This window comes from Aethalodelphis obliquidens, unplaced genomic scaffold (genome assembly GCF_003676395.1).
Source record: "Aethalodelphis obliquidens isolate GAN/ISIS:26980383/991018 unplaced genomic scaffold, ASM367639v1 scaffold5, whole genome shotgun sequence".
Taxonomy (NCBI): Eukaryota; Metazoa; Chordata; class Mammalia; order Artiodactyla; family Delphinidae; genus Aethalodelphis; species Aethalodelphis obliquidens.
In genome coordinates, this window is record NW_020837949.1 from 14,415,707 (window position 1) to 14,443,311 (window position 27,605).

At 43.2% G+C, this 27,605-nt stretch overlaps 1 protein-coding gene across 2 annotated transcripts in view; it reads left to right on the plus strand.

Annotated features, from left to right (window-relative positions):
* Positions 1-5,734: 5,734 nt before the first annotated feature.
* Positions 5,735-27,605, plus strand: part of ZC3HAV1 (zinc finger CCCH-type containing, antiviral 1) — a 65,252-nt gene continuing 43,381 nt past the window's right edge. Inside the window, exon 1 of one of the 2 annotated variants that reach the window (XM_027101778.1) lies at positions 5,735-6,128. In XM_027101778.1, the coding sequence (XP_026957579.1) occupies positions 5,821-6,128 (308 nt within the window). In that variant the 5' untranslated portion in view covers positions 5,735-5,820. Of the gene's footprint in view, positions 6,129-22,763; positions 22,977-27,605 lie in introns of those variants that run through there. The other variant, XM_027101779.1, reaches the window with a different exon arrangement.

The window sequence follows — 27,605 nt, forward strand, 5'->3', positions numbered from 1 at the left end:
CAGATCTTCCAGTAAAACAACAGCAATAAATAAGCAAACAAATAAACAAAAAATCTCTCTAGCTACCCAAGTAATTCCTCTCCTCTCTTCTCCTTTCCTTGTCAATCCTCTAAAATGAGTGCTGTATTTTGATTTCCAACCTGAGCATTCTGAGAACTCTCTATCGAGTAAGTTGGAATATAAGATTGTACACAGAAGTTATTGACAAAGGAGTACTGTCTCAGGATACAGGATTTAGGGGGTACAAGGAAACTGTATGAACAAGTAGCCCAGATCTCCATGTCACTCATTACACTTGCACCAGCACCCCTCCACCAGCTTATACCTATGGCCATATGAGGGGGGTCCCATGTAACCAGTAAAGGAAGAAGAAAAAGACCAAGCTGGGAGTATGGCTGAGTCCCCTCAGTATGTGGGTACAAGCTGAAAATGGAAGGCAGCTACATTACAGTCATACTTAGGGGAAGCCTTGAAAAACGGTGGTGAAGGAAAATCTCCCCAATGGAGGAGCTTTCAGATGTGCACTAGGTCATCTGCGTTGTGTGGAAGGAGAATGGCCCAAGGTCAGAACAAATGTGGACTCATGGACAGTGATGTGTGGCCTGGCTGGTGTCTAGAGGACCTGAAAGAAAAAGATTGTAAAATCAGAGACAAGAAGAGCTGGAATTGAGGCACATGGATGAACTATAGGAGTGAATGCAAAGTGGGAAGTTGTTTGTATAATGTTTTAAGCCCACTAGTAAATATCCATTACAAAAGATGTACCAACTAGACAAAGTAATTTGGCCAGTTAATGTAGCCAGCCTTGGTCAGAGCAGCTGTCCCACCCCAGCTACATGATGGGTACCAAAGAGCCTACAGTGGCCAAAGAGATGGAGGCAATACAAAAACCTACAGTGTGGACTGTCATTTACCAAAACAAATATAGCTACTGCCACCTCTAAATGTCCAATGTGCCAGCCATTAAGACCAAGGCTAAGCACTATTCCTTAAGGAGACCAACAGGATACTTGGTGACCAGTTGTGACATTGTGACATCTTTTTTCCTGGAAGGGCCAGAGGTTTACTGTGTCAGGAATAGACAGATTCCAGGTATGGGGCTGCCTTTCCTGCCTGCAGAACCTCAGTAGCACCACTCTGGAGGCTTAAAGATTGCCTGATCCACAGACATGGGATCCCACATAACACAGTATCTGACCAGAAGATTCTTTACAGTAAATAGAGGAATGGGCCCATAAACATGGGATCTACGGGTCATATCACACACAGTGTAATCCCAAAGCTGCTGGATAGATAAAATATTGGAATGGTCAGTTAGAGGTGCAGCCGAAGCTCCAGCATGGAGGCAACACACTGCAGTGATTATATTTCCTCCAGGACATCGGAGTATACTCCTTCAGGCAGATAACGCAGGTGTGTCTTCCACAATGGGTGGAAGCATGAGTGGCCCCAGTTAGCATCATTCCAATGACCCAATGGGGAGGAAGAAATTTTCCTCTACCCTTCCAGGTTCTTTTGGCTGGTCAAAAAATTAAATTGACATGAGACATTAACAGAAGAAAATCAAAGTTTAATATCATGTATACATGGGAGAGATGCAGGAAAACTGAGTAAGTCCCCCAAATAGCTGAATCGCTCACCTTAAATACCATCTTCAGCTAAAGACAAAAGAGCATGTTGGGGGTGGTGGTTTGGGACTTCAAAGGGGAAGAAGGCCATTCACACGGAGATGGAAAAGCAAACGTTTGGTAAATAAATGTTTGCTGGGTCAGGCAGAAACAACGGGACACAGAGTGGACTCTGATCTCTAGGCCCTGTTTAGTGTTTCCCCTACCACCTCTAGCCCATATTCTTTGCAGGTATCTCTGGTGATAGCTCTATTTGGGAACAGACCCTCTATCTAAATTTTTTTTAGGCAGTTGTGGGAAGGTCAGAGTTTCTTCCTGAGTCTTTTGGGCCTTGATTATTTTCAGCTGGAAATAATCCACATGCTAAAGTGATATTAGGAGGCAGCAAGTTTTGCTCTCCTACAAATCCACTGAGCTTCCCTGTCCCCACAATTCCGGGTTCTGCGAAATTAGAAGTCTTGGTCCCCAAAAGGGGCACATTCTTGCCTGGGGATACAGCAAATATCCCATTGGATTACACGTTATGGCTGTCACCAGGCACTTTGCCCTCCTAATGCTGAGAGACCAGCAGTAAGACAAGGAATCACTGTCTTATCAGAGGTAATTGACCTGGTCAGCAGGAAGAGGTAGGGCTGCTGTTAGAGGGGGCAGAGAGGAATATGTGTGTATTCCAGGGACCTATTTGTGTGTCAGTTGGTACTCTTGCCCAACTGTGACTGTGAATAGACAAGACAAGAGCAGCAACAGTGGTCTGAGAAGGTGCTTGGACCTCTTAGGAATGAGGGTTTGGGGTGCCCACCCAGGTGATCTACTGAGACCACCTCAGGGTGAGGGGAATTAGAAATGGATAGTGGTACCATCATCGAAAAGTCTAGAAACAACAAATGCTGGGGAGGGTGTGGAGAAGAGGGAGCCCTCCTGCACGGCTGGCGGGGATGTGAACTGGTGCAGCCACTATGGAGAACAGTATGGAGGTTCCTGAGAAAACTACAAATAGAGCTACCATATGATCCAGCAATCACGCTACTGGGTATATACCTGGAAAAGATGAAAGTTCTAATTTGAAAAGATACATGCACCCCAATGTTCTTAGGAACACTATTTACAACAGCCAAGGCATGGAAGCAACCTAAGTGTCCATCAGCAAATGGATAAAGATGTAGTATATACAGTAGGATATTAGCCATAAAAAAGAATGAAATAATGCCATTTGTAGCAACGTGGATGGACCTAGACATTATCATACTAAGTAAAATAAGTCAGAGAAAGACAAATACTATATGATATCACTTATATGTGGAATCTAAAAAATAGTACAAGTGAACTTTTTTACAAAACAGAAATAGACTCACAGACACAGAAAATAAACTTATGGTTACCCAAGGGGAAGGGAAGGGAGGGATAAATCGGGAGTATGAGATTAACAGATGCACACTACTATATATAAAATAGATAAACAACAAGGATTTACTGCATAGCACCGGGAACTATATTCAATACCTTGTAATAAACAACAATAGAGAAGAATCAAAAAAAAAGAATATAGATATATACATATGTATAACCGAATCACTTTTCTGAACACCTGAAATTAATACAATATTGTAAATCAAATATATTTCAATAAAAAAAGAAAAAGAAATGGATGGTTGTGGAGGGAAGTGATGAGGGCCAGTTGTGGTCCTACAACCAGGTGCAATGACAGAAGCCGTAGTTCATTCCATTAACTTCCCTCTTCTAAGTTATTTTTCAGGAAGAGTGGCCCATTGGAGTGCTGAAAAAGCTGTTTCCCAAGTACAGATGGAGAAACAGATCCACATGGCACGAAAGGTGGACTAGAGCGGACACAGGGCGTCACTCAGATTTCCGTTCAAGGCAGGGCTTGCTCCCCAGCTGCAAGGAGTGTGTTTAGCTGAGCGCCTCCAGCTGTAGCTCCTTCAGGATTCACCTCAGTGACTAAGCTGAAGTCAGGCACTGCTCCAGCGGCCCCTGCCAATGAACATCCAAAGCAGTGGTACAAGGGCCTAGGCTTTTCTGCCCGAGGCTAGTCTCTTGCTCCCATCGGGCCAGCGGAGACCTTGTGAGGTCTGCATCGTGGTTTGACAGCCCTCACAGACCAATCCTGCTGCTTCCCCTGACTTTCTCTGGCGTTACACTCCAGGAGATCTGTACTCTCAACTCCATATCAGTGTCTGCTTCCTGGAGAACCCAACCTGTGACAACACAAATTTCCTAAATCTCTGCTTTTTTCCTCTCCACAACCCCTTAAATTGTTTCTCAGGGCCTCAAATTGAGGGGAATTTTAGATCTCTAATCCCAACCACTCTAGCCAAACTGTACTCTTCTCCAACCTCCTTTATACCCCGTTGCAGCACTTAACCACGGATTCCCTTATGTTTTAATGTTTTCTCATGTCTTCCCAAACATAAGCTCCTTAAGTGCAGGGACTATTTCTTAAACTTCTGTATGTTCAGAGTGACTAGCTAAAGTAAGGGCCACACAGAAGATACTGTGGTGAATTTAATTGATTTGATATTGAAAGCCCAGTCCCTGGGAACCTGTCAGACCACAAATCAGGCCAAGTGGATTAAAGGAAACTATAAAGTAATAGCTAGAGGGAACCTAGCTTTCGCTGGTTTTCATACCAAAGTACTGTATTCCTAAGAGACTCTGATCATCATGAATCACCAATCTGAGAATGCCCATTAATCATTTTGAAGAATTTCTAGTTTGACAACTGAATTCTATCATTTAAAAAAAGGTTTATTACTTATCCCATCAATGACCCATTTCACCCGGGAGTGTTGGGAGGAAAACCTTTTGCCTCTTCCAATTTGAGTCCAGTGATTGGGTCCTGCAAATTAACTGACAATAGACAGATTAAAAAGAGAAAAGACAAGATTTATTTTGCATGGGGGGGCAGTTTCCAATAATGGAAACCTCCTGGAAGAGCCTGAAGTAACTGTATACATCTCAATTTAACAAAAGGGGGGTTTTTAGGACTTCAGTGGGAGAGTATGGAAGGTTCTACTGGGCTTTTTGATGCTAATTGCAATGGACATTCTGTCTCCAGGGCAACTGAATTAGCAGGAAACTCCCTTGGAAAGGGTTGAAAGGTAGCTGTATTTTCAGGAGGATTTGCTTTAGTCAGATTAAGAGAAACTCAGATAAAATTTCTTTCTGTATCTTCTGTAGTTCAAATGTTCTCACTTTATACCAACTCTGGGGGTCCAAGTGAGTCCCCACTGAGGGAAAAGGTCTTGTCCGAATATCCAAAGAGAGGAACTTATCTGAAGCCTTGGGATATGTCTAAGCACGCCTTCCCGACTATGACTGATTACTATCAGGGATTAAGCGGTGTCTGGGGCACCTCTGTTAGTGACTATAGACAGGCAAGAATGTGTCAAGAAGTGGTTCTTCAAAGAGCTCATAAGAAGGCAAAAAAGAGGGAGAGCAATAATACTTGTCCTTTGAGAAGGAAGGGTGGTGTGAGAGAAAGTTCACATTGGTCCTGGCCAGGCGGACCACGATCTGGGGCCCAGATTTGGGGAACCTCAGGTTCCCAGGCTCCAGCTTGTAGGCTGTGTTTACTCAGATTACTTCCTCAAGTAGAGTGAGATGACAGTATCTAACTCGTGGAGTTGTAAGATTCACTAATACCGGAGGCAGGGCGCCGGGCTCGGAGCAAGCGCTCACTTGGGTCTGTTCTTTCCGGGAAGGGGTGGGGTAGAGAACCTAGCACTCCTCAAGAAAGCTCCCAAGACTCGCGTCATTCGTCACTTTGGCTGGTTTATAAAAACTGCACCAGAGCCCCGAGATCAGTTTTTAGTTTTGCTTCTTTCCGGAGAAGCCTCTCGGTGCCCAGCTGGGGAACCTGACCCTCGAGGAGCCGTCCGGTGGTCGCCGCGTCGCCGGCAGATTAGCCCGCGCTTGTTCACCCTCTTTCCACTAGGTTACCGTCGCGATTGACTTTAAATCTGACACAGGACGGTGAGATTTGGCCTCTAGACCCAAAGACCAGCGGTTTTCGGTTTACTGGGAAACCGAAACCGCTGGTCTCTGCGAGCGGCGGCGGAGAGCGCACGCTCCCTCGCCCCGGGCGCGCCCAACCCGCGCCCGCCCCCGGGACTCTTAAGTTTCGATTCTCCCTGGAGCAGAGTCCCGCGCCGCGGCCAGGCCAGTACAGCGCGCCATGGCTGACCCGGGGGTATGCAGCTTCATCACCAAAATCCTGTGCGCCCAGGGGGGCCGCATGGCGTTGGAAGCGCTGCTCGACGAGGTGCAGCTCTCCGAGGCGCAGCTCTGCGAGGTGCTGGAAGAGGCCGGGCCCGACCGCTTCGTGGTGTTGGAGACTGGCGGCAAGGACGGGGTCATCCGGTCCGTGGTGGCCACCACTCGAGCCCGGGTCTGCCGTCGCAAGTTCTGCAACAAACCCTGCGGAGACCTGCACCTCTGCAAGCTCAACCTGCTGGGCCGGTGCCACTATTCGCAGTCGGAGCGGTGAGTGCCCTGGGAGGGAGGGGCGTCTCCCCGGTCCCGGTCTGGGAGGACTGTCGCGGCTGCTGCTCCGTGAGGGGCGCGCCCTCGCGGGGACCTCGCACCCGATGACTCTTCCTCCAGCTGCTCACTCCTCTGCTTCCCTTCTTGCTGGGCCCGCGCTTCTGCTCTCGAAGGTTCCCTTACCTCCAGCGCCTTCAGACCTTCCTTCGAATATGGCTAGCGCGCTACTGCCCCGGTGAAGACTACGATTAACTCCCCACCTCCATAAGGATAAAGTACTTTTGGGCAAGCCAGGGCCTAGACAATTTGGATGCAGGTTTGGGAACGAAAGAAAATGCCTCCATTCTCTGGAATCTTGAGTCTTCCCCTCTCTGCTACCTTACCCCCTAGGTATTGTGTGGTCTTCCCAGCCCCCCAGCCGACTCGATCCCGGGATATGTCTCCATCGCTGCGAGCTGCGGGTCTCTGCTTGGCCTTCCTTTCCAAGCGCCTCCTTTCCCCTCATTATCACTTTTCTGATATCTGACTCTAGCCCGCACCACCAAGACCAGAATGGTTCTATTCAAGGTTACCAATGATGGGCCCTCTTCCAGAACTCCTTTCCCGTGGGCCCCGCGGTGGCCTGCACCGCTGACCGCCTACCTTTGGGACCACTTTGAAACAGTGTGCCTTATCTCCCAGGTAGCTGCTTCTGTGTTCCCACTTGTTCTTTTTTTGCTTCCTGCATATAGGTGTGCCCCAAGGTTTCAGTTAAGCCTTTTGATGTACCTGTATTCCAGGTCTCTCCCCGAGAGCCCTCACTTCCTTGGGTTTAGTCGTCACATCTATAAAGATGGCTTCCTTGTGTACATCCGCTGCCCCGGCCTTCCTACTGACTCTAGGTTCTTCATCTCCAGGGGTCTGAGGAGCATCTACACCTGAATATCCTGCCAGGCTTTGTCGAACTCATCTTCTTTCCCCCAGCGCAGGGTCTGTGACACTCCCCCCCAACCCCCAAACTCTTCTTCCTCCTTCATAATACCTTAAAACACCAAGTTCTTTTATTGACCAATCCCGTCCCTTCCCTGTCTGGTTCCTACTTCGCATCTCACTTCTAAATGAATGCCTTGTTGAATTAATGAATGATTTTCTCTGACCATGGTCTTTCTCCCCATCTTTCCTATCCGTATGTACTTTTGCTAAATTATTTTTCTTGATATAGTACTTGTCACACTTCCTCCATCCTTAAAAACTTTAAGTGGTGTCTTAGTGTCCAAAATGGTGGTCATCAAACTTTCCAGCATGCGCTTATGAGCGAAAAACTTTAGATTACTCACTCGCAATACCTGTCTGATAAAACATACAAAAGACAGATGTTTTAAGTGGATGTGGTAGATGAGATAATTTTTTTAAAAAATTTGTTTAGAGCAAAACTAAAATTTTAAAAATATGCCCCATTGTTATTAAAAATAAATATTTATTATGTCGTGAGGCAACAATTTGAAAGTCTATTTCTGAGTTGCAGGAAGTTATGTGTATGGGAGTCATCTAAGTCGGCAAATAAAATCAGGAAGGAGGAAAAGAGGGTAGAGAACAGAAAAAAGGAAGGAACATTATAACACTCTTCCAAATAACAATGGAGATGGAAGACTTTGTTATCATTTCTGTTGTGAAAAATTCTTCACCAGTTAGTGTTGGCTGTTAGTTTTAAATACATAGGCTTCTTATCTTTTAATTTTTTACTATGAATATTTTCAACATACACTAAAGTAAAGAAAAGAGAATGATGAACCCCTATGTGCCCATCGGTTCAACAGTTTTCAAAGTACAGTAAGGCCAGTCTTGGTTCATTTATTCTCCCCTCCCCATCCCTGTCCCTATCTCAAACGTGTTATTTTAAACCAAATGCCAGAGATTATTTGCTTTGTAAATACTTTAGTAGCTCCAAAGATTAAAGACTCTATTTTATTAGTATAACCACAGTACAATGATCACTTTTTTTTACGATTATATTTTCTTTTTATAAATTTATTTATTCATTTATTTATTTTTGGCTGCATTGGGTCTTTGTTGCTGTGCATGGGCTTTCTCTAGTTGTGGCAAGCGGGAGCTACTCTTTGTTGCGGTGCGTGGGCTTCTCATTGCAGTAGCGTCTCTGTTGCGGAGCACCGGCTCTAGGTGCGTGGGCTTCAGTAGTTGTGGCGTGAGGGCTCAGTAGTTGTGGCTCACAGGCTCTAGAGCACAGGCTCAGTAGTTGTGGCATACAGGCTTAGTTGCTCTGCGGCATGTGGGATCTTCCCAGACCCATGCTGCCTGCATTGGCAGGCAGATTCTTAACCACTGTGCCACCAGGGAAGTCCCTATGATTATAATTTTAATATCACATACTATCCAGTTAGTGTTCAAATTTCTCTGATTGCCCTATACTTGGACTTTCATTTTCAGGGAAAAAAACCTACACAGTCATAGTTCATAATGGTTTCAATATGTTATATATTTAATATATTTAGAAACTTTTAATTTGTTACATGCAGTAGGTTTAGAAACTTTAGTTTTATTATTGTTGTTATTAATTTGTTGTTGTTGTTTGCAACTCAAAACCATTTTAAGCTCATAAGCTGGGTAGTTAACCTGCACTTTTTTATATTTTAAAAGAGGAATAATATATTCTATATGAATAATATGGTCTATGCAAGTTTGGGTGGATTCTCTGGAGAATTCGTTAAAGTTATTATTACCTTTTTTTTTTAGTTGAGTGTTAAATTCTTATTTCTTAAATGTATGGGTCCAGTGTTATTTTTAAAATCTTTTTATATAACTTTTGAGTTTGGGAATTACAAATTTTTAATCCATTAATGTACATTGTGTCCTCATAATAAGGACCCTTGGGAGAATTCTTTTTCTTTTGCCTAAAAGCCTAGAAAATATATTTTTTTCCCAGGTACATTTTAAAATATTTTCCCTTTCTTAGCAACTTATAAATCCTCATCTTCTAATACTTGACACGTGGGAGTCTAAGGGCTTTCTTTGTGGATTATAGGTTGGTGGGCGCTGTTGACCAGTTGATACCCATGTTGAGGTTACCATTCAGTTTGGTAACTGTTCTCTGTTTGCATAGGATAGCTTGCCTTTTGCTGGACTTCTGCATTTTCCTCTGTAGTACTATTATTTATAGATGGGCTTTCTCCTATCAGTTCTGCTGTTCCAGTCTTTTCTCTTATGTTGCTTTTATTTTTTAAATTTTTGGCTGTTTTGGGTCTTTGTTGATGCGTGTGGGCCTTCTCTAGTTGCGGGAGCAGGGGCTACTCTTCATTGCGGTGCGTGGGCTTCTCGTTGCGGTGGCTTCTCTTGTTGCGGAGCTTGGGCTCTAGGCGCACGGTCTTCAGTAGCTGTGGCACACAGGCTCAGTAGTTGTGGCTCGCGGGCTCTAGAGCACAGGCTCAGTAGTTGTGGTGCACGGGCTTAGTTGCTCCCCGACATGTGGGATCTTCCCGGACCAGGGCTTGAACCCGTGTCCCCTGCATTGGCAGGCGGATTCTTAACCACTGTACCACCAGGGAAGTCTCTCTGATGTTGCTTTTAACTATACATTTTAGTTGACAGCAGGGCTTGCTTCACTATTGGATAATTAGTTTTGGTCCATCATTTTGGGTATTTCTATTTGCTTTGCTGAAATATACGCCCACACATGGAGTTCTAATCCCAGTTCTGGCACAAATAATAACTACCATTTGTTGAACAAATAACTGTCTACCAAGTACTATGATAAGCACTTTAGAGATGGTATCCAAGTTCATCTCTACTATGATTCCTGAAGTAGGTGTTGTAAGTCCCATCTTTTTTTTTTTTTTTTTTTTAATATTTATTTATTTAATTTATTTATTTGGCTGCCTCGGGTCTCAATTGAGGCATGTGGGCTCTTCGTTGCAGCTCGTGGGCTTCTCTCTAGTTGTGGCGTGACGGCTCTAAAGCATGCGTGGGCTCAGTAGTTGCAGCTCGCGGGCTTAGTTGCCCTGCGGCATGTGGGATCTTAGTTCCCTGACCAGAGATCTAACCCATGTCCCCGTCCCCTGCATTGGAAGGCGGATTCTTTTTTTTTTTTGTGCGCTACGTGGGCCTCTCACTGCTGTGGCCTCTTCCGTTGCGGAGCACACGCTCCGGACGCGCAGGCTCACAGGCCCAGCCACTCCGTGGCATGTGGAATCCTCCCGGACCAGGGCATGAACCCGTGTCCCCTGCATCGGCAGGCGGACTCTCAACCACTGCGCCACCAGGGAAGCCTGGAAGGCGGATTCTTAACCACTGGACCACCAGGGAAGTCCCTAAGCCCCATCTTAATGTAAGGTAACTCAGGCCTAGAGCTGTTTAGAATTTTACCGAAAGTCACATAGCTGATAGCTGGCAAAGTTAGTGTTGAACCGAGATCTGCATGACTTCTTAACTTAGCTACTGGTGTCCTCAAGTAGCTCTATGAAGTGTGATCTTTCATTAATTCAAGGTCAAGATATTGTTTTGCAAGCCTGATTTCTGTTTAACTGTTTAGAGCAGGCTGTCCCTGGCAACTAGCTTTGTGGTTTCTGCTAATGTGGGTGTTTCCTCTGGGTTTTTTCCTGTTTGTATGCCTTTTTCATTTGCATAACTGAAACTTTGGGTGGGGGTGGGTAGATAGGAAGAAAACTAATTGACAATTTCATAAATTGAAAAAAAAACCAACCAAAAAAATGCAAAGAGTAGGGCTTCCCTGGTGGTGCAGTGATTGAGAGTCCGCCTGCCGATGCAGGGGACACGGGTTCGTGCCCCGGTCTGGGAAGATCCCACTTGCAGCGGAGCGGCTAAGCCGGTGAGCCATGGCCGCTGAGCCTGTGCGTCCGGAGCCTGTGCTCCGCAACGGGAGACGCCACAACAGTGAGAGGCCCGCGTACCGCAAAAAAACAAATAAAAAAAAATGCAAAGAGTAGTACAAAAAGCATCAGAGTATATATATTCTGAGTATATAATGAAAGCTATACTATATAAAAGAATATATAGTATAATAAGCTTATAATTCACCTCCCAGAATAAATATTTACATTTCTATTTTTGCTTTTTTTATTTTAAAATAAAATAAATACCATAACAGGCCTAAGGTTATTGTTTTTTTCTCTTCCCTAGTCTCATTTCCCTCTTTCCCCAGAAGCAACTTCAGTCATCATTTTGGGGTGTGTCCTGCCCTTCCATGATTTAAAAATTTCCTGTCATATATATTTGTATTCATATACAAGATGTAGTATTGTTTTATGTGTTTTAGAATTTTTACCCAAAGTTATATTTGAAGATCTATTCATGTTGTTGTAAGGATCTAGTTTATTTATCTTAACAGCCATATAGTGTTTCACCATATGATTTACACCACAGTTCGGCACCTATTCCTGCAATGATGGGCATTTAGAATATTTCTAATTTTTTGCTACAAAAAAGCAGGCTGCCAAGACTATACATTCTCTTGGTGCTCATGGCGAGCGCGTCTCCAAGGTAGATCATTAGGAAATGGAATTGCTGGGTTCAGTTCTTGCACCACTTCAACTTTTCGGGATTCTGACAAATCAGTGTAGTAAAAGTGGTTGTACCCATTTACCTTTTCATGTTTGATGTCTCAGTTTCCCCATTTTATAGCCAACTAGCACTTAGTATTATCAGATTTTTTTGATTTATGCCGATCTGAAGGGTATACAATGGTATCTTATTTTTTTATTTTAAAAGAATTTTCTCATTAAAGTTTTTATTATGTGATATTTAAGTCTTACGAGAATGTATAAAACATACAGTGAATATCTGTGTACCCACAAATCAGCTTCAGAAATAAAATATTACACAGTTAAAACCCCCTGAAATCTCACCTTTGATCATCTCCCCCATTTTAGAGGTGATAACTAGAGATTAACATACCAGCTTTAGGTACAATTGACTAATAAACATTGTTTATATTTAAGGTGTACAATGTGATAGTTTGTTATATGTATACATTGTGAAGTGATTCCCTCAATCAACTGATTAACCTATTTATCACCTCCTCTATTTACTCCCATTTTTTGGACGGTGAGAACACTTTTTTTAAAATAAATAAATAAATTTATTTATTTATTTTTGGATGTGTTGGGTCTTTGTTGTGTGCGGACTTTCTCTAGTTGCAGCAAGCGGGGGCTATTCTTCATTGTGGTGCGCGGGCTTCTCACTGCGGTGACTTCTCTTGTTGCGGAACATGGGCTCTAGGTGCGCGGGCTTCAGTATTTGTGGCACATGGGCTCAGTAGTTGTGGCTTGTAGGCTCTAGAGCACAGGTTCAGTAGTTGTAGAGCATGGGCTTAGTTGCTCTGCAGCATGTGGGATCTTCCCGGGCCAGGGATCGAACTCACATCCCCTGCATTGGCAGGTGGATTCTTAACTACTGCACTACCAGGGAAGTCCCTGATGATTAGAACACTTAATATCAATGCTCTTAGCAAACTTCAGGTATACAATATTTATTATCAACTATGGTCACCATGCTGTACCTTAGATCTCCAGAACTTATTCATCTTATAACTGAAAGTTTGTACCCTTTGACCAACATTCCCCCCTCCCCCACCCAGATCCCTGGCAACTACCATTCTATTCTCCTTTTCTACGTGTTTGACTTTCTTAGATTCCATGTATAAGTGAGATCATGCAGGTTTTTGTTTTGTTTTGTTTTGTTTTATCTTTCTGTGTCTGTCTTATTTCACTTAGCATCATGTCTTTTAGGTTCAAGCATTTCACAAATGGCAGAATTTCCTTCTTTTCATGGTTGAATAATATTTCATCTTATACATATAAACCACATTTTCTTTATCCATTCATCTGTGGATGGACACTTAGGTTGTTTCCATATCTTGGCTATTGTGAATAATGCTACATTGAACTTGGGAGTGCAAATATTTCTTTGAGATACTGATTTCATTTCCTTTGGATATATACCCAGAAGTGGGATTGCTGGATCATATGGTGTTCTATTTTTAATGTTTTGAGGAACTCTATATTGTTTTCCATAATAGGCATACCAATTTACAATCCCACAACACTGTTCTGCTTTCGATATTTATTTTTCCCACACATTTATTATGTTTCTACATGTGTTTATTTCTTTTATAATTTTAATTTTATTTTTAAAAACATTTATTTATTTGGCTGTGCTGGGTCTTAGTTGCGGCACACGGGATCTTTGTTGCTGCGTGAGGGATTTTCGTTGTGGCATGTGGGGTCTTTTTTTTGGTCGCAGCATGCAGGATCTTTAGTTGTAGCATGCAGGATCTAGTTCCCTGACCAGGGATTCAACCCACACCCCCTGCATTGGGAGCACGGAGTCTTAACCACTGGACCACCAGGGAAGTCCCTACACATGTGTTTATTTCTTTTATTTTTATTTTATAAATTTTATTTATTTATTCTTGTCTGCATTGGGTCTTTGTTGCTGCGCGCTGGCTTTCTCTAGCTGTGGCGAGTGGGGGCTACTCTTCGTTGCAGTGCGTGGGCTTCTCATTGCGGTGGCTTCTCTTGTTGTGGAGCATGGGCTCTAGGCACATGGGCTTAAGTAGTTGTGGCATGCAGGCTCAGTAGTTGCGGTGTGTGGGCTGTAGAGTGCAGGCTCAGTGGTTGTGGCGCACGGGCTTAGTTGCTCTGTGGCATGTGGGATCTTCCCGGTCCAGGGATCGAACCCACGTCCCCTGCATTGGCAGGTGCATTCTTAACCACTGCGCCACCAGGGAAGTCCCCATGTGTTTATTTCTAAGCAACATTTGGGAATATTTTGCCTGTTTTCAAGCCTATAAATTACATCAATACTAGGTATGCAAATACTTGCTTTATTTTGCTCTTGTTTGCACAGCATAATGTTTCTGAGACTCACCTCTAATATACAAAGCCCTGTTTCTGTACCATCTTGAGGCCTGGGCAAGATGGACTTCTGCCCTGCGCCCTCTGCTTTACAGGTCCTATTCCAGCCCAACTGTATACCTACTCACTTATTGAGGAGTCTGGGGTTAAGGAATCGTGCTCATTTAGAACCAGTGGCCTCCATCTGTGGCCCCTACCCCTGTTCTAGACTATGCTCTGGGTTCCCAGGACCCTAGAATTCCCAAACCTACTTCCAGGGCCTGAGTGGGCTTCTTCCCTGGGTCTTCCTACACGTGGAAGGAATTTGGATGTACAGGTTGACATGTTCATTGCCTCTGTATGATGGTGCTGGCAATGTGGGACAGAGCCTGAGGGGGAGAAGAGAAGAGGTGGGCTGGAGTTGGGAGCGGGGGCTGTCTTCCTTTCCTCATCTTCTTTTTTTTTTTTTTAACTTTTTGGCTGCACCACACAGCATGCGGGATCTTAGTTCCAGACCAGCTATCGAACCCGCGCCCCCTGCAGTGGAAGCACGGAGTCTCAACTGCTGGAACACCAGGGATGTCCCGGGGGCTTTCTTTCTTCATTTTACTACATCCTATTCATAGAGCTCAAAGGAGTCTGAGCATTCTAATTCAAACTTGGCTTTCCGGGTCATTATGAAAGTATGTTTGTTAAGATAGGAAGAGAGAATACATATATACGTACGTACATACATACATACATACATATATATATATGTATATATATATATTAGAACATATTTTATTGAACCATTTCTTAGCTTGACTAATTACTTTGAAGTGTTTAGATATTTGGTGCATGGGCCTCCATTTTGTCATGCCTCAAACCCCACAAGTTTTAGGAGAGGAACTGCTCTAGTTCTTTCTTTTATAAACAATAGCTTTCTTTTGTACAAACGTACGCAATTTATATATCAATTTTCTTGTTATTAAAATATAGATTGTTTTCAGTTTTTTTGCTATTACAAACTGTAGTATTTTGGTACATCTTTCCTTGTGTAAACGTGCAGAAGTTACCTAGGTATCTAGTACCAGAATTCCCAGATTTAAGCTTTAGGAGACAATACCAAATTGTTTTCCAGGTTTGTGTACCAAGTTTTACTCCCACCAGAAAATTATGAGCATGCCCGTGTTTCGTATCCTTGCCAATTGATGTATGTCATCAGCCTTTTACAAATTGTACCAATATAAGGAATGTGAAATTGTGCCTCATTGTGTTTTTATTTATTTATTTATTTTGGCCATGCTGTGGGGCACGTGGGATCTTAATTCCCAGACCAGGGATCGAACCCGCGCTCTCTGCAGTGGAAGCGCAGGGTCTTAACCACTGGACCACAGGGAAGTCCCTCCCTGTGGTTCAATTCTTTATATATTCTCCGTCTCTGGCCCTTTTAAGTCATGACGCTTGTTTAAAGTTTAAAAAATAGTTTTTATATACAATTTTTAAAGTTATTTTCCATTTATAGTTACTACAAAATATTGGCTGTCTTCCCTGTGTTGTACAATACATCCGTGAGCCTGTCTTACACCCAATAGTTTGTACCTCCCACTCCCCCACCTCTATATTCTCCCCCCGACCAATGGCAACCATTGGTTTGTTCTCTGTATCTGTGAGTTTGCTTCTTTTTTGTTATATTCACTAGTTTGTTGTATTTTTTAGACTCCACATATAAGTGATATAATAGAGTATTTGTCTTTTCCGTCTGAATTATTTCACTTAGCATAATGCCCTCCAAGCCCATCTATGTTGCTGCAAATGGCAAAAATTCATTCTTTTTTATTGCTGAGTAGTATTCTATTGTGTATATATTCTACATCTTCTTTACCTATTTATCTGTTGATGGACACTTCGGTTGCTTCCATATCTTGGCGATTGTAAATAATGCTGCTGTGAACGTTGGGGTGCATGTATCTTTTCAAATTAGTGTTTTTGTTTTTGTCAGATATATACCCAGTAGTGGAATTGTTGGATCATGTGGTAGTTTTATTTTTAGTTTTTTGAGAGACCTCCATACTGTTTTCCATAGTGGCTGTACCAATGTACATTCTCACTAACAGTGTATGAGGGTTCCATTTTCTCCACTTCGACACCAACATTGGTTATTTGTGTTCTTTTTGAAAACCATTCTGACAGGTGTGAGGTGATATCTCATTGTGGGTTTTTTTTTTTTTTTTTTTTGCGGTACGCGGGCCTCTCACTGTTGTGGCCTCTCCCATTGCGGAGCACAGGCTCCGGACGCGCAGGCTCAGTGGCCATGGCTCACGGGCCTAGCCGCTCCGCGGCATGTGGGATCTTCCCAGACCGGGGCATGAACCCGTGTCCCCTGCATCGGCAGGCGGACTCTCAACCACTGCGCCACCAGGGAAGCCCTCATTGTGGTTTTGATTTGCATTTCTCTGATGATTAGCGATGTTCAACATCTGTTCATGTGCCTATTGGCCATCTGCATTTCCTCTTTGGAAACATGTCTATTCAGTTCTGCCCATTTTTTTATTGAGTTGTTTGATTGTTTTTTTTTGATGTTGAGTTGTATGAGCTGTTTATATATGTTGGATATTAATTTCTTATTGGTCATATCATTTGCAAGTATTTTCTCCCATGCAGTAGGTGTCTTTTCGTTTTGTTGATGGTTTCCTTTGCTGTTCAAAAGCTTTTAAGTTTAATTAGGTCCCATTTGTTTATTTCTGCTTTCATTTCCTTTACTTTAGGAGACAGATCCAAAAAAAATTGCTGCAGGCATAATGCTTGTTTTATTTATTTATTTATTTTTGGCTGTAGCGGGCAGCTTGTGGAATCTTATTTCCCCAACCAGGGATCGAACCCAGGCCCTTGGCAGTGAAAGTGCAGAGTCCTAACCACTGGACCGCCAGGGAATTCCCAGTGCTTGTTTTTCAAGTTTGTCTCATGTGGTGTCTAATTCTGACTTGTTGCTTCTGTTTGCATTTTTCTTTTTCTGTCCTCTATTTTTGTCTATAATTACCTTAACTATATTTAATTTTTTATCATAAAGTGTACAGTTCGATGGCAATAAGTACATTCATGATGCTGTGCAACCATCACCACTGTCTTGTTCCAGGACATTTTCATCATCCCCGAAAGAGGCCCCACACCCATCCACAGGCACTCCGCATTATTCCTTCTACCAGCCCCTGGCAACCTCTAGTCTTCTTTCTGTCTGCATGGATTTGCCTATTCTCGGTGTTCCCTCTAAATGGAATCATCCAGTATTTGTCCCATTGTGTTTGGCTTCTTTCACTTAGCAGATGTGTTCAAGGTTTGCCTTTTACTCTTGCATGTTGCTTGTCATTTGAGGGGGTGTATTTACCCAGGAGGAGTCTTCTTGGACGTCTCCTTTGTTCCTGATTGTGCTGTGTCCATGGAGTCTCCTTGTCAGGCTGATGCCCTTAGAGACAGGCTGCTTTCTGTGATGTCACAGCACGGAGGGGTGTGTGCCCCATAAAAATCATTTGGGAATTTTTGCTCTCCTTTCAGATTTGCTTCATATTTATTTGAATTTGATCAAATTCGACTTTCAATTTCTGCAGCCTTCTGCAAAAATTAAACTAAGAAACTTAATAAGTGATACTGTGAATCAAGATAAACAATCTTAAATAAGTGACAAATAGGCATCTGATAACAAAATATTTTCTACTTTTTACATAATGTGGAGATGGCAGAATTAAAGATTTAAAATAAGTATAGATTCGTTTTCCGTCCATAAAAAGTTTCTGATTTGATTACTGCTCCTGATCACATTTATTTCCAAACTGGCGTCTGTGATCCTTACCTACAGGCTACTTTGGAATTGACAAGGGCCCCAAGATGGTGGTGGAAAAGGAGTAAAAGAATCTAGAAGAACCTAGGATTTCAAGTCCATTGAGAAATGAATGTAACCAAATTGGGGCACCAGAGTTAGACTCAGTTTGAGAGAAGAAAGTGGAGACCTAATACATGAGCTTTTAATGCTTCCCCACTAAGAAGAGATTTTAAGATGTTACAGACCAGCGACTTCCCTGGCGGTCCAGTGGTTAAGACTCCACGCTTCCACTGCAGGGAGCATGGGTTCCATCCCTCATGCCTGGTGGCCAGAAACAAAAAAAAAAAAAAAAAAAGAATGTTTTAGACCAATTCAGAGTTTCAGGTTAAGAGAGGTCATCTGGGGAAGCAGTTTCCAAACATTTTGATTCCTCACCCGTGTCATTAGAGAACATTTTCAGCATGTACTCCTATTATGTATCTATTTATTTAAAAACCGTATGATGTATAACTCTTACTTTGTGTATTAAATATTTATTAATTTGTTACCTTTTAAAAGAACTTTAAAATCAACTTTTGAGGTATGATTTACATACAATAAAATATACCCATTTAAAGTGTACAGTCTGAAGAGTCTTTGAAGAGTCGTAACAAACGGATATACCCATGTAACCATCATCATGATCAAGATGCAGAAAATTTTCATCAGTCCTTAAGGTTCTCTTATGCCCCTTCTAAATTAACCAATTAATCCTCCCTAATCCTTCACCTCTTTCAGCCCAGGCAATAATTTTTTACTTTCTTAGATACAAAATAAATATAAAGAGTTGTAACATTTTTTTCCCACACCTTGATGGGTCGATTTTGGGTTGCCCCTGTGGTATAGTAGGTACCCAACTTTGCAGCAATACTTCTCAGGCTTTGATGTATATCTGAATCACTTGGGGAGAGTTTATTAAAATGTGGATTCCTAATCACACAACAGAAATTCTGGTTCAGAAGGGATGAATGGGGGCCTTGGAATTTGTGTTTAACCATCACCCTAAGGATTCTCTTGCAGGGGTTCAGGAACCACACTTTCAGAAACAGTATCTGCAGATGCGCTTCCTGGAAGATTGCAAATGCAAGTTTTATGTGTCTTTAGAGTTTGAGGGAGTCAACGAGAAATGCATTCTTTAGTGCTGAGTGAGCAAATGATGAAAAAAGTGTTGCATTCCTCCAAGGTTAGGGTGACATGTCTCTTACTCTTATATGATAGAACCACAAGACATACAGGAAGCCTCAGACATTCTACCCACTATGTCAACAAATATTTATTGTGTCACCAAAAGTAGGCTATTCTAGAAACTTCGGCCCCTTTCTAACTGAAAGAATCCTCAAACACCATTAACCAGTTAATTCATCTTTCTCCCTAGTTTAATATTCTTCTTAACTTACAAAGGGATTTATGTTGGGAAGTGTGGCAGAGGGAGAAGAGGCGTGTTCAAGGAGAGGAGCCTTGTGTGACCTACTGTCTCTAATCAAGATTTTGGTGGGAATTCCCTGGCGGTCCAGTGGTTAGGACTCCATGCTTCCAATACAGGAGGCAGGGGTTCGATCCCTAGTCGGGGAACTAAGATCCCGCATCTCCTGCGGCATCTCCTGCCCTTCAGTCTCTTCACTTCCTGTGCTTTTTCTCAGTCCTGATGTGGACTTAGGGCCATGGTCCCAAACTTTTGCTGCACACTGGAATCACTTGAGGAATCTTTTTAAAATACTGGTGCCCAACTCCTACCCCTGGACATTCTGATTTAATTGGTATAGGGTATGACTTGGGCATCAGGGTTTTAAAAAAGTCCCTGGGTAGTTCTAATGGGCAGCAGAGTTTGAGAACCACTGATTAAAAGGACCAGAGAAATAAGTCAAACTGGGGAGATTGTCTACAATATTGTGGCACCTGCATTGTTTGCCTTACTCTTGGTACAGTTATAGGTTACAATCAGGTCCTCGGCCCCCCACCTCTCCCATCCTCAGCGGGCCTGGTCCCCTCTTGTTGCCCCCTGCAGCCCAGAGTCTTGCAGCCTACCAGCTGCATTCCCCTCGCCTGGCCGGGGCCCTCTGCACCTGGGGCTAATCACGATCAGCAGTCAGGGGGCGTCGTCTTCGCGCGTAATGTGTTCTGGGTAATACAGTTGTGGTTGAAGCAGGTCGATTTCTTCGGCTTCACCCTTTCTCTTCCCAGACATTGTTCCTTACCCTGTTGCTGTGCTCTCTGCTGGTCTCCTCTGGTTCTCCCCCATCTGACTAGGGGTTCCAGATTCAGTGAACCATCCCTGCCCCTAGTAACTGGCAACTTAATCTCGAACTTCAGAAGTACAAACATATAGACGATAGGAGTCTCATGACTGATACTTTTCAGGGTTGGTTTTGATTGGTGACGTTTTATTCTTTAGATGAGTGCTCTCTAGATTTTATCTTTCACACATCCTGGTTCCTTTTTTGCCTGGCTTGAATCATGATGAGCTATTTCCTGTCTTCTGTACAAATTGACTAGCTCTTTGATTTTTATCCACCCTCCCACATGAGGTGTTGGGGAACCGAGCAGGTGAGTAGGAGAAGAGAAGGGGTATTTTGATACAAATGACTGTGAAAAAACAAGACTTTCCTTAAGGTTATCTTTTTCCCTCTGGTCTGATTGTGGAGCCCAGGGTTGGCCCTATGTTTGCTGACTCGTGAAGTGCTAGAGTTCACACGTGTGAGTGTCTAGTTCAGGAACCCAGCTTAGAATTTCATCTGACAGGCCCGGCCAGCAATCCCAGCCTGGACTGCACATGGGAATCATCTGGGGTCTCACATCCTGTCAAATTAAATCAGTCTCTGAGGGTGTGGCCCAGGCTTAGGTATTTCTAAGCACTCCCCGGTTGATTATTATGTGTAACCAGGGTTGAGAACCACTCTGCAGGCTAGACTTCATCTGTGATTGGGGGAGCATTTATTGCCAGGGTTAAAGTAACATTTTGTTCTGTGACTGGAAGAGAAGAGTGAAAAGTCATTTGTTTTTAGGCTTTTGGCTTGAGATTCCAGAGAGACATTCCTGCCTCTTCCAAGGTCATCTTCGCTCTTTTTTGAAAAGTTATCACCTCTTATCCCAGCTCATGCTGTTTTAAGTTTATCTGCTCCAAGTGCAAGCAGCATTCTGCAAACACTTGTTTTCCCCTGGGCAGTTCATAATGGTTTGTGGGCAAGCTCTTTTCCGTGCGGGGAGCTGGGGAGTCCCTGTGGCAGTGAATCAGCCTTCTGCCGAGCCCGTCATTCTCTGTTGGAGAAGGTAGCCTTGAGCAGCCTTGGGCTAGCAGCACCAGCATCGCGTGGGAGCTTGTTAGAAATGCACATTCTCAGCCCTCACCCCAGACCTGCTGATCAGAAACTCTGGGGGTGGGCCCCAGCAATCTGTGTTCTAACAAACCCTCTAGATGATTCTGATGTGAGCTAGAAGGTTGAGACTCACCCAGCAGGTCTGGGATGGGGCCTGAGAATTGGTATTTCTGACAACCTCCTAGGTGATGCTGATCAGGGGACCTCACTTTGAGAACCACTGGCTTTGAGAACTCGCAAGAGGCCTTGGGAGACTTTCACACTATTTCCTGGCTAAATCCTCCTAGCGAATATTAGGGACCTGGAGCTGGGACAGAGTGATCAGAAGAAAGTGAGAAGGAAGCTTCTGCATCTTAAACCTTAACACGATCTCCATCCAGCCCTGACCATGATGAGTGCTGCTGCCTCCGCAATGCCAATCATAAGAAACGGTTTCTTTTCTTTTTTGGCCTCGCCATGCGGCATGCAGGATCTTAGTTCCCCAATCAGGGATCAAACCCGCGCCCTTGCAGTGGAAACATGAAGTCTTTTTTTTTTTTAACATCTTTATTGGGGTATAATTGCTTTACAATGGTGTGTTAGTTTCTGCTTTATAACAATGTGCATCAGTTATACATATACATATGTTCACATATCTCTTCCCTCTTGCGTCTCCCTCCCTCCCACCCTCCCTATCCCACCCCTCCAGGTGGTCACAAAGCACCGAGCTGATCTCCCTGTGCTATGCGGCTGCTTCCCACTAGCTATCTACCTTACGTTTGGTAGTGTATATATGTCCATGCCAGTCTCTCGCTTTGTCACGGCTCACCCTTCCCCCTCCCCATATCCTCAAGTCCATTCTCCAGTAGGTCTGTGTCTTTATTCCTGTCTTACCCCTAGGTTCTTCATGACATTTTTTTTTCTTAAATTCCATATATATGTGTTAGCATACTGTATTTGTCTTTCTCTTTCTGACTTACTTCACTCTGTATGACAGACTCTAGGTCTACCCACCTCATTACAAATAGCTCAATTTCGTTTCTTTTTATGGCTGAGTAATATTCCATTGTATATATGTGCCACATCTTCTTTATCCATTCATCCGATGATGGGCACTTAGGTTGTTTTCATCTCCAGGTTATTGTAAATAGAGCTGCAATGAACATTTTGGTACATGACTCTTTTTTTTTTTTTACATGACTCTTTGAATTTTGGTTTTCTCAGGGTATATGCCCAGTAGTGGGGGAAGCATGGAGTCTTAACCCTTGAACCACCAGGGAAGTCCCTAAGCAACAGTTTCTATCATTTATTGTGTCCCTTCTACACGGCATATGTGATTTATATGCACTGTCTCTCCTCATACCCTACTCTCAATTTTCTACTTAGTGCTAGGGAACAGTAGTTTGAATAATCCAGAATGGCTTTTTTTTTTTTTTCTTTCTGGTTTGGAAAAATTTCAGACATGTCTGTTTTTGTTCATTTTTCCAGATTATGTTTTTATTTGCTTTTTGAGATCTGGGTTCAATGATCAGCTCTTCCTCTTATTTGAGTCACCTTTGATTTCTCATTTTACCCAGCCTCAGTTTCCCAAAGTAAAAAGTAAACTGTTTCCTCGTAGGTTATAAATAACAGATGCAAGTTCCTGTCACTTAGTAACTATGTAATAAATGTTAGTGTCTGTGCTTCTGGTCTCACTCCCCAAATAGGTGAGCACAAACTGCCCCACCCTGAATACTATGTTGAAATTAGGGTGGAGATAAAGCCTCTAACAAGTTTGGAAAAGTCTAGGGAATGTGGGAAAACTGAGCAGGGCCTCCGAGGGACAGGGCTGCAGGTCAGAACTCAAGGCTAGATATGACATGCTGAGTTCAAGGTGAATATTATGGAATCTAGAGGAACGAGCAGTTTGCCTGAGGATGGAGATGAGAAATGAAAAGCGATCTGGGCCCTCAGACGGGCAACGTCAGGGACCCAGCCAGCGCAGCGTGTGCTGGGCGGGCTCTTCCTACAGGCATGAGTGTCTTGGGTGAGGTTGGCAAAGCCTGGACACTCAGGGCTCCAGGCAGAGGGGCTCTTATTAGACTTGTCTGGCTGCCTTCAGTTATTTAGAGGAAATGTTGACTTCCAGGACCTTGGAAGTGCCCCACTGCTCCTTGGCTAGGACAGAGCAGGCACAGGACAGATATGACCGACGCTGTATCTTGCTGGGACCTGGAGAGGAACTGGGTCCTCATCTGTGACCCTAATCTGGCCACAGGAGAGGTACCATAGTCTTGGCTCTGTGATCACAATGTCTTGGACTGGAGCTCAAAGGGCAGAAAGGTTCTTAATTCCTCCCAGTTGTCATATATCTCCGAGACAGAGGGTAGGACCTGCCTAGCAGCAGGGTGTTTCAACAAGGTCATTTTCTGTTCCGTATCAAGAGGATCCTTAACGTCGGTACCCGGTGGAGTGAGAGGCCTTGTGAGGTCATGAAGCTCGCAGGTATCTGGTAAAGCTCTAATGGAGGGATTTCCTGCTTTGAGTAGGAGGCTGGTCCCCTTCCTGCTGTAGAGTCTCTTCCGAGATCGCCCCTCCCGTGGTGGTTGGAGGAGTGTTAAGGTGGAGTCCCAGCCCAGCTGCTGAGGGCTCTGGGTCGTGGTGGCCGCTGGGGAGCAGTTATCTGAAAGCACAGACCCCAAGAGCAAGTGGAGGGCTGAGGTCAGCTTTATCAAGGAGTGCCAGACACACACTAGAAGCCAGAACTCCTGGTAGAGAAAGCCAGGAGAGAGCACGCCTGAGAAAATGGCTGAGATACAGGCTGCTGCCGGAGGCTGACCGACTGCCCTTGAATTGTGCATGAACCAGGGTGCGTGGGGAGGGCTGGCTGGGTTTTAAGGGCTTGGGCAGTGGCTGCCATGGTTGTTGATTCTGATTTTTCTCATGAGGTTCCACGGCTAGATAAGAAGGCAATTCTAGAATGCTTCAGAAATGCCTTACATGCAGACAGCGTGAATCGTGTGGGACTCTTAAAAGTCACTATTTGAATAGTGGCTTTTAAAGATTAATTCTTAGAGAATAACTTTTATGTAGATGTTTACATTTAAAAAATCATTGTCGGGCTTCCCTGGTGGCGCAGTGGTTGAGAGTCCGCCTGCCGATGCGGGGGACGTGGGTTCGTGCCCCGGTCAGGGAGGATTCCACATGCCGCGGAGCGGCTGGGCCCGTGAGCCATGGCCGCTGGGCCTGCGCGTCCGGGGCCTGTGCTCCGCAGCGGGAGAGGCCGCAGCAGTGAGAGGCCTGCGTACCGCAAAAAAAAAAAAAAAAAAAAAAAAAATCATTGTCAATTTCAATAAGATAATTTTGCAGTCGTTCGCATTTCTGTTTACTACTCACAAACAACTAAAACATAATAGTGGCAACTGATTCATGTTTAATATTTGGGAAATGAGAGAACTATTAAAAGAAAGATTTTAATTCTCAGTAAGAAAAATAGAATAAGACTTGAATAAATGGAGAGATATTTTCTGTTCCAGAATCAGAAGATTTAATGTAGTTAAGATGTGTAATATCCAATCTGATGTATGGCGTTAACACAAATTAGATTCTCAGTATGATCTTTTGTGGAAAGTGACAAAGCCAGAATAAAATTTCTATAGAGGAAATAATAGTTAAGCACACTAAAGAGATTTTTGAAAAGGAATAAGCCAATAATAATAGGATAAATTATTCTGTTAATATTTAAAATACAGTGCAAAGGACATTTTAGTTGTATGGTATTGGATTCAAAGTAGAACCGTAGATTGATAAAAACATAATAAGGATTCCAATAGTTCTAAATTTGCTAAAAAGTTAACAAACAATAGTCCTCTATAACAAAATAGTAAGAAAGTCCAATTTAATAGACGTTATTGAGAAAAGTTGATATAAAGCACTTCTGTCCTCCTCTGATGCTGGTTGTCAAAATAAGCTCCAGATATTTTAAAGAATTAAAGTTGAAAATATCTCTTTTAAAGGTGAAACAAAATGGTATAGTTATCTAGCTGTGGTGGAGGAATTAATTTCTCAAGTATTAAAACAGTGGGCTAAATTACGAATGGCGAATTGGAAGGATATGATTGTATAGAACAGCAATCAGATTGTTGAACAACAACCTTAATAAGTTCTTGATCAAAAGGGAAAAATCCAAAACTATTTGAAATACACAAGGCTGGTAAAGATTAGTATTAAAAAATATAAAGAACAGTTATAAATCTGTAGGTTAGTACTCATTCTCCACTAGATAAACAGTTAAAAGATATGAACAAATACTATAAGTAAGAGGAAATGCAAGCATCAAGCCTACATTTGGGAATATTTCAGTCTTGCTAATAATTAAAGTGCAAATTAAAAGCATAAGTCTATTTCTTTAATTTTCTTTTTTGTTTTGGCTACACCATGTGGCATGCGGGATCTAGTTCCCTGACCAGGGATCGAACCTGGGGCCCCTGCATTGGGAGCAGGGAGTCTTAACTGCTTGACCACCAGGGAAGTCCCTCATAAGTCTATTTCCTACTTACTGAAGGAGCAAAAGTGATAAAACTCTATGTTAATGTGCTGGCGGGGAAATAGACATGCTCTCAGATTGCTGGTATGTTTTCTGGAGAGTAGGAGATCAAAATGAAACAGAAACTGCAGGGAAACTGATTGTGTCCTTTGAGGCAATACTCAAAGGAATAAATCTCAAGAAATAATGTAAAAGAAGAAAGGTTGTCTGTACAAAGGTTGTAATGTAGTGAAAATCTGGCCATTACCTAACCTCCTGACAATTTGATAACGGTTGAGCAAACCAGAAACTATTAAGATCCCATCATATTAGCAACTGTTAAAACCATAAATCCGAGGACGTTGGCGATATTATAGGGAGCGTATGTAAGTTAAGAAGTCGAACGAGTTTGTTAGCTGAACATTGATGACTGTCACATTATGTTTGTCTAATGAAAACATCGGTACTGTCTGGGTTTCTCAATGGTCTAAGTCAGTGCTTGTGGGACTTCAGTGTGATTAAATCATTTGGGGATCTTGTTGAAAGACGGATTCTGATTCACTAGAACTTGGGTGGGGCCTGACATTCTAAATTTGTGACAAGCTCCCAAATAATGGTGAAGCTGCTGGTTCTCCCGCCACATTTTGAATAGCAAAGATTGAAATCTCTGCCACGCAGTATGGTAGCCACTAGTCATGTGTGGCTATTCAAATTTAAATTAATTAAAGTAAAGTAAAATAGAAAATTTAGTTTCTTAAGTCTTATTACCTATATTTCAAGTGTTCATTAGTCATGTATGGCTTACGTTTTAGGAAGCTCAGATTATAGAACAATTCCATCATCATAGAAAGTACTATCAGACCTACATCATCAGTCTTAAAGTGAAGAGGATTTTTATCTCTTTGTAGAGTTGTTTGAAATGGACAATTATGAGCTTGTTCCATTCCTTTGTAGTCACAAATCATATAGGTATACATTGGTATGTAAGGCATAGAAGAGAGAAAGCAAGGAACAATTTCATCTAATTTAGTTTGTTCAATGGAATTCTCTTCTCGCATTGATTTTATTGTCAATCCATAGATGTGTTATCCTAATTATTCTTTGCCTCTCAATGGGCAGTCATTTCCACTAAATTTGTATCAGTTTCTTTGCCATTTTTTCCTTGTCCTACATTATTAATGTGTACTAGAGGACACATTGTTTGAAGAAGTATTGCAATAATTTAAAGTATACATGTGTGGGGCTTCCCTGGTGGCACAGTGGTTGGGAATCCACCTGCCAATGCAGGGGACACAGGTTCAAGCCCTGGCTGGGGAAGATCCCACATGCCGCGGAGCAGCTAAGCCCATGTGCCACATTACTGAGCCTGTGCTCTAGAGTCCGCGCGCCACAACCACTGAAGCCCACGCACCACAACTATTGAAACCTGTGCGCCTAGAGCCTGTGCTCGGCAACAAGAGAAGCCACTGCAATGAGAAGCCTGTGTACCGCAACAAAGAGTAGCCCCTGCTCGCCGCAACTATAGAGAGCCTGCGGGCAGCAATGAAGACCCAATGCAGCCAAAAATAAATACATAAAGTATACAAGTGTATAATTTGTGAAAATAATCCTCATATTCCCTTTTCCCATCTAGGTGTTCCATCAATTTACTTATTTATTTATTTATTTATTTTGCGGTATGCGGGCCTCTCACTGTCGTGGCCTCTCCCGTTGCGGAGCACAGGCTCCGGGCGCGCAGGCTCAGTGGCCCAGCCGCTCCGCGGCATGTGGGATTTTCCCGGACCGGGGCACGAACCCGCGTCCCCTGCATCGGCAGGCGGATTCTCAACCACTGTGCCACCAGGGAAGCCCATCAATTTATATTTTTAAAGTGTACTCTTGAAGCAGGACCAACCTGTATTAGTTACCAAAGGATATGGGCATTGCTTTTCATTGAAAGTTCCCTGGACTATTGCTTTTTCTTTACTTTCTGTGAAGTGGAAACACTGACCATTGTCA